Source organism: Podarcis tiliguerta, assembly GCF_965153285.1.
Source record: "Podarcis tiliguerta genome assembly, chromosome: 10".
NCBI classification, from domain to species: domain Eukaryota; kingdom Metazoa; phylum Chordata; class Lepidosauria; order Squamata; family Lacertidae; genus Podarcis; species Podarcis tiliguerta.
The window spans coordinates 68257290-68270083 of record NC_139543.1 but is presented as its reverse complement, the minus strand read 5'-3'; the positions used below and the strand labels follow the sequence as shown (position 1 = coordinate 68270083).

Genomic DNA, 12794 nt, shown 5'->3' with positions numbered 1-12794 from the left:
GTCTCTTCTACCCGGAAAACCACGTCTCTTAAATTCTACTTAAACCACGGGTCTCTCTCTCACCCGGAAAACCACAGGAACACTCCTGGAAACCACGGGTCTCTTCTACCCGGAAAACCACGTCTCTTAAATTCTACTTCAGTACTGTTCACAAGACTAACCCTAGTGTGGGGCCCCAGTTTATGTACTACCGTCTATTAACCACAACAGCCTCCTACCTGACCTCGAAACTAATTTCGGGATTCCCTACTGAACGCCTGCACAGCGCAGTGCCGGATCGGGGTCCCGGAAAATTAAAGGTTTGGAAAGGAAGCAAATGACCTTGCGTTCTCACGTACCCGGGTCATCCCTAACAAAGGTCGCCAGGCAGGAGGGGCAGCTTCATTTGCGGAGGTTATAGGAGAGTTTTAAGAGGGAGGGAGAGATAGATTTGTAAAGGAAAGTGCAGTATAGATCCGCAATTCCCTGGCCGACTCCGAAAGGGAAAAACGGGAGAGGGGGATGGGGGTTAGGACGCCCCTGGACGACCCCGAAAAGGTGGCGTCTGATAGCAGATAAGGACCGTGCTTCCCGGGACGACTCCGAGGGGGAAGACGGGGGGTTTTTTTAGGACGCTCCTGGACGACCCCGAAAAGGTAGCGTCTGATAGCAGATAAGAAGGAAAGATAGGAAAGCCCGGCTGTCGTGGGGTACTTTTTTACCACCCCCCTCCCAATGTGTCTACTTCAAACCCATACTCACGTTCGCAGATGTCCCCCGTGGATCCCGGGATCCTTTCTCTTTAGCCGGCTTGACCTCGCCTTTGCTCCCCCTGGTTGGGCTTTTGGTGACGATTGATTACCGCCCGCAAAGAGGAGGCAGGGAGAGGAAAAAGGATCCCTGGGCTAAGGTTGCCCAGTGGCGCCTGATCCCTTCCATCTCCCCCCTCACCTTCACAGGAGGACCAAGTGTCCCTGAGCATGGTCGCCAAACTGTTGCCGGAAAAATCCGAGGGCTCCCTTGGACAAAAGTAAAGACACCAACCAGAGTAAATTGGAGCAAATCAGCAGCCTGTAGGCTTGGCCTTTATTGTACTGTTGCAGCAGGGTGTTCCCCTCACTCGCAGGAGAGAGGAAAGACCCAGAACAATGGTGTGCAAGACCTTATAAAAACTTTTGAAATTCCCCTCCTCTAGGTCAAGCCCACCCCCCAAAACATCATGCATACATCACAGAAAGGAGGGGTTGAGGGAGGAGTTGTGGTGGTAACCTGAGTGTCTTGTCACCTGGCTGGTTCCTCCTTTCTCCCCCTCCCATGAACCAGTTGTGAATAACAAAGAAAAGGTGCAGTTTCCTTCCCCCTGAGGGGAATCCGGCCATGGTCCTTTTGTTGCTGTCTGCTCTGAATATACAACCGTATGCAGTCCATTGTGTCCATGATGAGATGAGCCTGAGCCCATCAGGATGCTTATCTCGCTTATCATGCCCCTCCAGGTGCAGTAGCCAGGTATGTGACTGCTCGCTTAGGGGATTATGGCTGACCGTCACCAGGGCACCCCCCTTAGCTAGTCCTTGAAATATGGAGTAGAATAAAAGTGGAACAGTGCAAATCTGATGTATGGTTGATTTTCTATGAATTTATAACAGAAGTGTAGCGTATGTAGTGTGTGAGTGTGAGTGTGTGTGAAGTCTGTACAAACTGAATGATGGGGGGGGGGGTTTCCTGCTACAGAGGGAAGAGGAGGAAATCGACCTCAGGAACTAATTCTTGGTTACAGAGATCTGGAGTGGAAATATTTGAAGAGAAGCATTAGACCCCAGGCCCAATCCCCTACATTTACGTTACAGCAATTGTTCCACTGGCATAGCAATGATGTATTCCCCCCCTCCGTATAATTAGGATTGCTCTGCCTGCCTCTCCCTCATTATTTTGGTCTTGTGCATTTTAATCCGTAGGCAGCTGCCTGTATCTACACTTTATCGCCATTTCCCAACTTGCTTCGTGCAACTGCATATTCTTCTTTCCAATTTCCCTGCAATTACATCTCGGACGAACCTCCCTCTCTCCATCCCATTTCTTAGAATATACCCTATCATCTCCCGAGACAGACGGATGCCAACAACTGAATTGCCTCTTCATCGTAATTGGTATCAGTCTTTGTCCTTCTCCCAGCCCGTCCAATTTCCCTTTCTATTCAACTCTTTCTACCTATTCTGTTTTTCGCCACCAGTTTTGCAAACGTCTCTGTTGCTGACGCAGTTTTCCATTCTGCCCATGCGGCGCTTGATAAGTGTGTCTTCCTCGTTCCTTTTTTTCAGGGGTCATCTTATTCCCATCCGGGTGGAAACGGCAGGTATTAATAAATTTACCGTATTTTTCGCCCTATACGACACACTAGCACAGTGCATTGCAATTGCTACAATAGGCAGCCAAGCTCCCTGTCATCTCCCCTGAGCAATTTTCATGTGGTCCTTGGGTTGGGGTGGGGTGGGGGGTGGAGTTAGGGATCCCCTGCTGTATTGAATCACTGACTGGCTTACTTTAGAGCACCGTGGGTCACAGGGTCCTTGCGGGGTCTGAACCATCAGGGGAACTGAAGAGGAACTGGAGACGGGTACCGCCCTCTTTGCATCCACCAGCCCTTCCACCTTGTTCATCTCCTTGCTGGAAATCTGAGCACAAAGAACGTTGGGTTAGGCTGGCCAAAGGCAGTTGAGGTACAAGCTCTTGCTTTAAAAAATAAAATAAATCTTTATTGGTTTAAAATACAAAGATACAAAGATACAAACATACCACGAAGGTAAGTACAGTGGTACCTCGGGTTAAGTACTTAATTCGTTCCGGAGGTCCGTACTTAACCTGAAACTGTTCTTAACCTGAAGCACCACTGTAGCTAATGGGGCCTCCCTCTGCCACCGCACTGCCGGAGCACAATTTCTGTTCTCAACCTGAAGCAAAGTTCTTAACCTGAAGCACTATTTCTGGGTTAGCGGAGTCTGCAACCTGAAGCGTATGTAACCTGAAGCGTATGTAACCTGAGGTACCACTGTATTTCAGATTTAAATACAAAAAAGAAAGGAAAGGGGGGAAGAAAAATTTTGTAACAAAGACAAAAGGACAAAAAAGATCAAAGATTTATACGACATTATATCTATCAAATAAATTTTTTCCTCATTATACTTTTTCTGTTGTCATGGTATTATTGCGTAGTTTTGTTTTATATCCCTTTTCATGCATCCCACTATGATGTCTGTATCATTTATCTATTATTGGCAAGTATCATTCTAATTCTGCTAAGATGGTATCATTTTTGCAATATAATCTTATATATTCCTTAAATATTTTTCCATGTATGTTTTCTGGTTTAAAACTCCCCTGACTTTTCCTGTCAGTTTTGCCAGTTGGAAATACTCTATCATAAGTGTCTGCCAATCTGTTATTGTTGGCGTTGTTTCACTTTTCCAGCTTCTTGCTACGAGTATTCTTGCCGCCGTAACTGCGTACATAAACAGTGGTCTTGTGTTGCTTTTAACTTCTACAGTGGTGCCTCGCAAGACGAAAAGAATCCGTTCCACGAGTCTCTTCGTCTAGCGGTTTTTTCGTCTTGCGAAGCAACCCCATTAGCGGATTAGTGGATGAGCGCTATTAGCGGTTTAGCGGCTATTAGCGGCTATTAAAGGTTTAAGGGATTAGCGGATTAGCTGCTAAAAGGCTATTAGCAGCTTAGTGCCTTAGAAAAAGGGGGTGGGGAGCGAAAAAAAATCGCAGCAACTCGCAAGACATTTTCGTCTTGTGAAGCAAGCCAATAGGAAATTCGTTTTGCGAAGCACCTCCCAAACGGAAAACCCTTTCATCTAGTGGGTTTTCCGTCTTGCGAGGCAATCGTATTGCGGGGCACCACTGTATTGGTAATATTCCTAATAATAATAAAAAAATCTGGTCTTTTTTAACAGTAAATTTAAATAATTCGTTGTAGATATTCTTCCAAAATTCACATATTCACAAAATTCACAAATTCGCAAAATTCGCACAAGGTATATCCTCTTCCATTGGCTACAAGGAAATGCTTCTTTCAAGGCTAATTTCAGCGGGGGCAGAGGGCCCTGTTGGTGCCAATGAAGGCCTCTGTGGACACCTGCGCACCCCACTGCTAATCCATGCTTCACAGAGTCTTTTCTTCACCCTCATAGAATCATAGAGTTGGAGGAGACCAAAAGGGCCATCGAGCCCAACCCCCTGCCAAGCAGGAAACACCATCAGAGTTAAAGAGGAACGATTTCGCCTGGCGCCTAAAGGTGTATAATGAAGGCGCCAGGGGAGCCTCCCTGGGGAGAGCATTCCACAATGAGGAGCCACCGCCGAAAAGGCCCCGTTCTCATGCTGGTACACTACAGACGAAGAAGGGCCTCGGGTGATGACTGCAGGGTCTGGGTAGGTTCATATGGAAAGAGGTGGTCCTTGAGGGCTGTGTGGCAATGGTGGGCAGGGCCAGAGGCTGTCCTTTTCTGACAGCAGGGATGATGACTGACCGCATCTCACAACTTCCAGTTCCTGACTCCCAGCTCACTCCTCAAGGGACATATTGAGGAAACAGCCCTAGTCCACATACTGATTCTGCACCGCCACCAGCCCACCTGCCAAAAGACCCAAATCCTTCAAGTTCATTTGGGTTTTGACCTTTAAAGCTCTATGAACAATTCAGAGTCTTGCTGCTGACCTTTAAAGCCCTAAGCGGCCTTCGTCCAGTATATCTGAAGGAGCGTCTCCACCCCCATCATCCAGCCCAGACACTGAGGTCCAGTGCCGAGGGCCTTCTGACGGACAGAGAGCCTTCTCGGTAGTGGCACCTGCCCTGTGGAACGCCCTCCCATCAGATGTCAAAGAGATAAACAACTACCAGACTTTTAGAAGATATCTGAAGGCAGCCCTGTTTAGGGAAGCTTTTAATGTTTAATAGGTTATTGTATTTCAATATTCTGTTGGAAGCCGCCCAGAGTGGCTGGGGAAACCCAGCCAGAAGGGCAGGGTATAATAAAATAATAATAATAATAATAATAATAATAATAATAATATTCTGTTGGAAGCCACCCAGAGTGGCTGGGGAAACCCAGCCAGATGGACGGGGTATAGATAATAAATTATTATTATAGTATTATTATTATTATAGTTAGGTGTTCTCATCTCTGAAGAGTAAGCCACATTTGCCAAATTCCCCCCTTCTCCCCACCTCCTTTTCGTTTCTTTTTTTAAAAAAAAAAAATATTTATTCCAATTTTCACAAATACAGAAAAAAATGAAAAAGACAAAATACAGTAAAATAAGGGAAAAAACCAAAGATATAAAGAAGTTAAAAATACATAAAAAACCACACCTCCACCCCACCAACAAGAGAAAAAAACAAAAGCATTTAAAAAAGAAACACTTCCATTTTTCAAAATTCCATCCTTCAATAACTTATTTCCTCGACCTCCTCCCACCTCCCTTTTTGTATTCCAATTACTAACTAAGTCAGCAAATTCTTTCCATCTTTCACTGCTTACTCATTTATTTATCTTAATCCATTTAACCTTATCCTCCCATCAACATCTAAAAGATTATCTATACTCCAATCTAATAAAAACCTCCTTTTCGGATCTGGTCAACCTACCCTTTAAAAGACCTCCAGAGGAAATGCAAAATGAAGAACTAGGTGCTGATCAAGGAAAAAGACCCTCACCCCACTTTCCTGTGGCTTGGCAACAACTTGCTGGGACCCAGAGCAAATGGTTTCTATGAGCTCCTTGAGGATCAGTGGGAGGTCATCAAAAGTGCCGGCGTAGAACAGGTTGTTCAAGTTCCGATGCAACAAGACTCTTTTCAGTTCTTCTGGGTCAGCCCCTGAAATGCCCACAACGATCACACGGATCCCTGGAGTGGGAAGAAATATTATGATGAGTCGCCAGGGGAAGCCTGAGCCCCACTTGTCATTCCTGGATCCAGCCCGGATTCAATTGCTGGAATACCCAGGCCAACCTGGTAACGGCCCACTAAGTGCAGGTCATTCAGGGTACAAGCTGAGCTCTACCTCTCTTTCAAATCAGAACCAGTGAAGATGGTGAAGGTCCTGTGTGAGTGTCTGGAGGCGGTTGGACGATGGATGGCGGCTAACAGAATGAGGTTAAATCCTGACAAGACAGAAGTACTGTTTGGGGGGACAGGAGGCGGGTGGGTGTGGAGGACTCCCTGGTCTTGAATGGGGTAACTGTGCCCCTGAAGGACCAGGTGAGCAGCCTGGGAGGGGCAGGTCAATTCTGTGTCCAGGGCAGCTGTTTACCAGCTCCATCTGGTACGCCGGATGAGACCCTTCCTGCCCGTGGACTGTCTCGCCAGAGTGGTGCATGCTCTAGTTATCTCCGATTGGACTACTGCAATGCCCTCTACGTGGGGCTACCTTTGAAGGTGACCCGGAAACTACAACTAATTCAGAATGCGGCAGCTAGACTGGGAGCGGCCGCCGAGACCACGTAACACCAGTCTTGAAAGGCCTACAATGGCTCCCAGCACGTTTCCGAGCACAACTCAAAGTGTTGGTGCTGACCTTTCAAGCCCTAAACGGCCTCGGCCCAGTATACCTGAAGGTGTGTCTCCATCCCCATCGTTCTGCCCGGACACTGAAGTCCAGCTCCAAGGGCCTTCTGGTGGTTCCCTCACTGCAAGAGGTGAGTTTGCAGGGAACCAGGCAGAGGTAGTGGCACCCGCCCTGTGGAACGCCCTCCCACCAGATGTCAAAGAGAAGAACAACTACCAGACTTTTAGAAGACATCTGAAGGCAGCCCTGTTTAGGGAAGCTTTTAATGTTTAATGCATTACTGTATTTTAATATTGTGTTGGAAGCCGCCCAGAGTGGCTAGGGAAATCCAGCCGGATGGGCGGGGTATAAATAAATTATTATTATTATTATTATTATTATTATTATTATTATTAGGCTCTTTGCCAGGGGGCAAGGGTGAGCTAGAAGCTGGAAGAAAGAAGCAGGCTGGGCAGCTAAGAAACAGAGCCATGCCTGATTTCTACTGAATCCAAGGCTGCTGCTTATAGGCTCAGGTGGTAAAAAGGTAAAGGTAAAGCACCAGTTAAATACAGTCGTGAACAACTCTGGGGTTGCGGCGCTCATCTCACTTTACTGATTGAGGGAGCCAGCATTTGTCCGCAGACAGTTTTTCCGGGTCATGTGGCTAGCATGACTAAGCCACTTCTGGTGAAACAGAGCAGCACATGGAAATGCCGTTTACCTTCCCGCCGGAGCGGTACCTATTTATCTACTTGCACTGGTGTGCTTTCGAACTGCTAGGTTGGCAGGAGCAGGGACCGAGCAATGGGAGCTCACCCCGTCGCAGGGATTCGAACCACCAACCTTCTGATCGGCAAGCCCTAGGCTCTGTGGTTTAGACCACAGCGCCACCTGTGTCCCAGGCTCAGGTGGTATATATGTGTAAATAAGCCCTATATCACAAAGATGCCACAGTCTTCGCTATGCCTCATTCTGAAGGAAACACAATCCCTGGGTAAGCACCCCTGGAATGTCGCGCTGCTTGGAGATTGGGGTGACGTGCGACAATACTTATTGAATTGTAACCAAGGAATTTGTCCACCATAAATATACACATTACAAAACCTCCTTAAAGCACCATGGACACAGTATGGGGAATTTGTATTGACAGTGGGATCACCAGAGACTGGAGCAGAGCAACCACTATGCATGCTAAAAGTTCCAGATTCAGCCCTGTGGTATCTCTGGGCAAAGCTATAATAGTTTCAAAGTTTGTTTAAAAACATCAAGCTCTCAAAATACTTTTTTAAAAATTGTACATTTGATTTTTATACGATCTGAGGTGAAACCAGAGTATTTTCGCCGAAGAATTGATGCTTTTGAATTCTGGTGCTGGAGGAGACTCTTGAGAGTCCCATGGACTGCAAGAAGATCCAACCTCTCCATTCTGAAGGAAATCAGCCCTGAGTGCTTACTGGAAGGACAGATCCTGAAGCGGAGGCTCCAAGACTTGGGCCACCTCATGAGAAGAGAAGACTCCCTGGAAAAGACCCTCATGTTGGGAAAGATGGAGGGCCCAAGGAGAAGGGGACGCCAGAGGACAAGATGGTGGGACAGTGTTCTCAAAGCTACCAGCATGAGTTTGACCAAACTGCGGGAGGCAGTGGAAGATAGGAGTGCCTGGCGTGCTCTGGTCCAGGGGGTCACGAAGAGTCGGACACAACTGAACGACTAAACAACAACAAAAGGTTTGATTTTTCTCCTCTTTTTTTTTTAATTGTAGATCGCAGGTGGCGCTGTGGGTAAAACCTCAGCGCCTAGGACTTGCCGATCACATGGTCGGCGGTTCGAATCCCCGTGGCGGGGTGCGCTCCCGTCGTTTGGTCCCAGCGCCTGCCAACCTAGCAGTTCGAAAGCAGCCCTGGGTGCAAGTAGATAAATAGGGACCGCTTACTGGCGGGAAGGTAAACGGTGTTCCGTGTGCTGCGCTGGCTCGCCAGATGCAGCTTGTCATGCTGGCCACATGACCCGGAAGTGTCTGCGGACGGCGCTGGCTCCCGGCCTATAGAGAGAGATGAGCGCACAACCCTAGAGTCTGTCAAGACTGGCCCGTACGGGCAGGGGTACCTTTACCTTTTTACTACACCAGTGTTTCCCAAACGTGGGTCTCCAGCTATTTTAGGACTACCACTCCCATTATCCCTAGGTAGGTTGCTCAGTGGTCAGGGATGATGGGAATTGTAGTCCCAAAACAGCTGGAGACGCATGTTTGGGAAACCTTGGTCTACACTGACTGGCAATGGTTCTCCAGGGATTCAGGCACGGGACATTCCCAGCCTTACCTGAAGATGACAGGGATCAAATTTAGGACCTTCTACATGCCAAGCAGGTGTTCAAGAGCTCCACACACTGAGCTAAGGCGTTTCACCTTCCAGCTGTGGAAGACTCCGCCTATGGGAAGCCCAGAGCATAGCTGTCAACTTCCAGATTTGAAAATAAGGGACCAGCAGCCTTGAAAATAAGGGACCAGCCAAAATAAGGGATTTTCTGAACACAGGTCTCTTCAACTTCTGAGCCCCTCTGAGCCAAAGGCAGAAAACCCAGCCAGCAGCCAAATGAAGCCTCCAGCGGTGGTTCCCCCAGCATAGCAACCCGGCAAAGGGGATGCAGCAAGGAAAACCACCATCACCTCTTCGCTGGGAAGCGCTGAGCAAAGGCGAGTCCCCAGGCAACGCGGCCGATTTGATGGGCACAAGGCATGCAAGCTCCACCCCCCAGTCGTTCTCCGACTCCTTATTGGGTGAGTAACGCAGCCAAGCAACGCAGTTGGAGCCTCCCTCCTCCCTGGCCGGCAGGGAGGGAGGGAGAGGAGCTGCTTCCTTTGAAACCCGGGAAATTTAAGGGACAGCAGTGGGACACAGCGCTGGGATAATGGACTTTCCCGCCAAATAAGGGACAGTTGACAGCTATGGCCCAGAGTCCAGATCCTCTCAGATCCACAGCTTTACCTATAAGGTGGGCCACTTTGGCTGGGGGCACAACATCGTCCTGAGATGGCCCATCCGTCAGCAACACCAGGGTGCGGGACACAGAGGGCCTCATCCCCTTGAAGGCTTGGAATATCTCTTTCAAGACGTAGCCGATGGCCCTACCTGTGAGAAAGCACAGAAAACGGGACGGAGAGCGTTATAGTGACATGGCAGCAAGGAAGAAGGGGTCTGTGGGGATTTGAGAGGGTGCAAGAACAGGTGCTGAGTCCCTGAAGCCCTGTTTAATTCTCTAAGAAACCTGTTCTTTCTTTGGAAATGTGCCAAATCCCTATTTCCTTTCCTGTTTGGAAGCAAGAGAAGGCCGCAGCCTCCCAGGGTTTGTTTTCAAAATGAAATACAATGTTTAAACTTCGCATGGCATTTTGAAAGATGCTTTGCAGGCACCAACAACCTGCTGATTGGCAGTGCCTGCAAAGCCCCTTTTGGCTCAGCCACAGTTTTACCTGCCCCACATCAGATATGAGGGCAGTTATAGGGCAAGTGGGTGTGGCCAAAATGGATTGGTGGGACTGTTTAGGCCCGGGGTCCCCTGTTGGTGACGTAACGCTCAGGAGCAGAAGGGCAGGGAGAAAGGGCTACTTAACCCTTTCCCTTTTTTTCTACTCAAAACTGACTTTCTCGAAGAGGGAAGATACCAGCTCACTAAATATGTTCCCCTTCAAGGAGAAAAAACAGTTCAGAGAGGGCGATTTTGGTGGTGGTATTGGTGGTAGGAGAAGGGGTCAAGCAACAATCAATTTTTGTTTTTCCTCTGGACCAGGGTTAGACATTAGAGATTGCCTAGAGAATTGAAATTTCAGGAGAGGTAAGGTAAAGGTAAAGATACCCCTGCCCGTACGGGCCAGTCGTGTCCGACTCTAGGGTTGTGCGCCCATATCACTTAAGAGGCCGAGGGCCAGCGCTGTCCGGAGACACTTCCAGGTCACGTGGCCAGTGTGACGAAGCTGCTCTGGCGAGCCAGCACCAGCGCAGCACACGGAAACGCCGTTTACCTTCCCGCTATAAAGCGGTACCTATTTATCTACTTGCACTTAAGGGTGCTTTCGAACTGCTAGGTGGGCAGGAGCTGGGACAGAACGACGGGAACTCACCCCGCCGTGGGGATTCGAACCGCCGACCATGCGATCGGCAAGCCCTAGGCGCTGAGGTTTGGTTATTATTATTATTATGATTATTATTATTAATTTTGTATGCCACCCTTCATTCACAGATCTCAGGGTGGTTTACAGCATAAATGTACAAAATAATTTTTTAACAAAGAAAACACTGAAAGGTGCAATACTTGCCGGTTTTTGTGTTTCCGCCAGCATAGCGGAGTCTCTTGAGAGCTTTCAAAACGCCGTTCCGGTCCCTGTAACGGTTAAAGTGGAATTCCGTCCTGGGCTCCTCGCTGTACTGAGCTACAGCAATCTAGCACGAGAAGGCGAAAGAAGCATCTGAGTTTAGCCAGAAAAAAAAGGAGCAGAAGGAAAAACCATTCTGATTGCAAGCATTCCCATTTTGCCAGCAGAGCCAGCCAAGGTCAGCTAAGCAGCGGTTCCTAAAACTGCCCGTACAATTGCTCATCCCAGCAACTAACAGAGCAGCAACACACCCCCCCCCCAAAAAAACCAAGCAGACAGCGGCAGGGCAGGATCCATAGCCCCATTCCTCTTTATATATATATATAAATTTTTATTATTTTTCCTTAAACACATTGATCAGCAAATAAACTTTTTTGCTCTGCCGAGCTTACGACTTCTTCCCTCCAACCGATATCCCATATCAAATCCAATCGCGCATTCTAACTCTTTACAATATCTCTACATTGTAGGATTTACTTCAGTCCTGCTAGTGTCTTCAAATTCTTACAGTTGCCATTTAAATATACAATAAATTTACTCCAGTCTCTCTGGAATTTCTGATCATCCTGGTCTCGGATCCTGCAAGTCAGTTTGGCCAACTCAGCAAAATCCATCATCTTCGCCTGCCATTCCGCAATGGTAGGAATTTCTTGTAATTTCTAGTTTGGGGCCAACAAAATCCTCGCTGCAGCTGTGGCGTACATGGATAGTCTTTGATCTATCTTCATAATCTCATTTCCCATCAAGCCTAGCAAATGTGCTTCTGGCTTTTTGGGAAATGTATATCTAAGCATCTTCTTTAGTTCATTGTAGATCGATTCCCAAAATTGCATTTTAACCTGTATTTTAATTTGGTTCCCCCCCCCTCTTTTTCCCCTATTATGTTTTTACTTTGATTTTATTGGTGTTAGCCGCCCTGAGCCCGAATCTGGCCGGGGAGGGTGGGGTATAAATAAAATTTATTATTATTATTATTATTATTATTATTAGTGACTTGTGCAAACATCTGCATTACAGAAGCTTTTACCTGTGTACCTTCAGGCCCAATTCTGGGGAAATAAGAGACGATGCGGAAGAGGAAGTCCTTTATTTTGGCAAAGTTACTTTGGCCGATGCTTGACGATTCATCCACGAGAAAGGCAATGTCTGCTTTGGATTTGCTGCAGACTGGGAGCGAGAAAGGAAGACAGTGGTCTCTGTCAGTCACAGACCATGTCCATATGCCCCCCTTCCAGCCCCATTTTTAAAAATAGTAAGCATGCTCTTGGGGAAGTGGGTTAGTAACCTCATGGTTCCTAGCCAATCTGAGCTATGCACGTACATTTCTACTGTGAACAGAAACAATGAGTTTCTCAGTGGCCAAAGCTTATACACCTGATCAAAGCATGGCCAGGCTGGGATCACTATGGATGCCTGGACACACCCTTTAGGAAAATAGCAGGGCATTTTTTGTGGTGGCCGCATCATTATGCATGGCCTTCCTAGAGCTCAAATCCACAATCCTTCATGAAATCCTTCTAGGTAGTTATTCTACAGTCATTCAAGGTCTCACTGCTGTCCAGACCGATTCTCAAGTTCGTTTATTTTATTATGTTCATAAGCCTCCTAAGGTGGACTTGAAGATGGGCCGTACATTCACTGTAAACATACCGTATTTTTCGCTCTATAGGACGCACTTTTCCCCCTTCAAAAATGAAGGGGAAATGTGTGCGTCCTATGGAGCGAAGACGCCATAGCCCTGCAACCCTCTCCCAGCTGGAGAGGTGACACGTGACTATGGCAGCAGCCTCTCCGCTGTGCCTTTCCACTGCTCCCCGACCTGCTCTTTGGGGCTGGTGGTGGGCTTCCCCCCGCCAGCCCCAAAGAGCAGGTCGAAAGGAACTTGAAGCCTGG

The 12794-nt window shown here is 47.7% G+C and overlaps 1 protein-coding gene across 1 annotated transcript in view; it reads right to left on the bottom strand.

The window, feature by feature from the left end:
- Positions 1–1750: 1750 nt before the first annotated feature.
- Positions 1751–12794, bottom strand: part of LOC310658825 (collagen alpha-1(XII) chain-like) — a gene marked incomplete at its 3' end in the record, with an annotated part of 74996 nt that continues 63952 nt past the window's right edge. The window contains exons 18-23 of the mRNA XM_083401195.1: positions 11929–12068; positions 10841–10968; positions 9517–9656; positions 5696–5886; positions 2512–2651; positions 1751–1760 (exon numbers count right to left, since the gene is read on the bottom strand). Of these exons, the coding sequence (XP_083257321.1) occupies positions 1751–1760; positions 2512–2651; positions 5696–5886; positions 9517–9656; positions 10841–10968; positions 11929–12068 (749 nt within the window). The remainder of the gene's footprint in view (positions 1761–2511; positions 2652–5695; positions 5887–9516; positions 9657–10840; positions 10969–11928; positions 12069–12794) is intronic.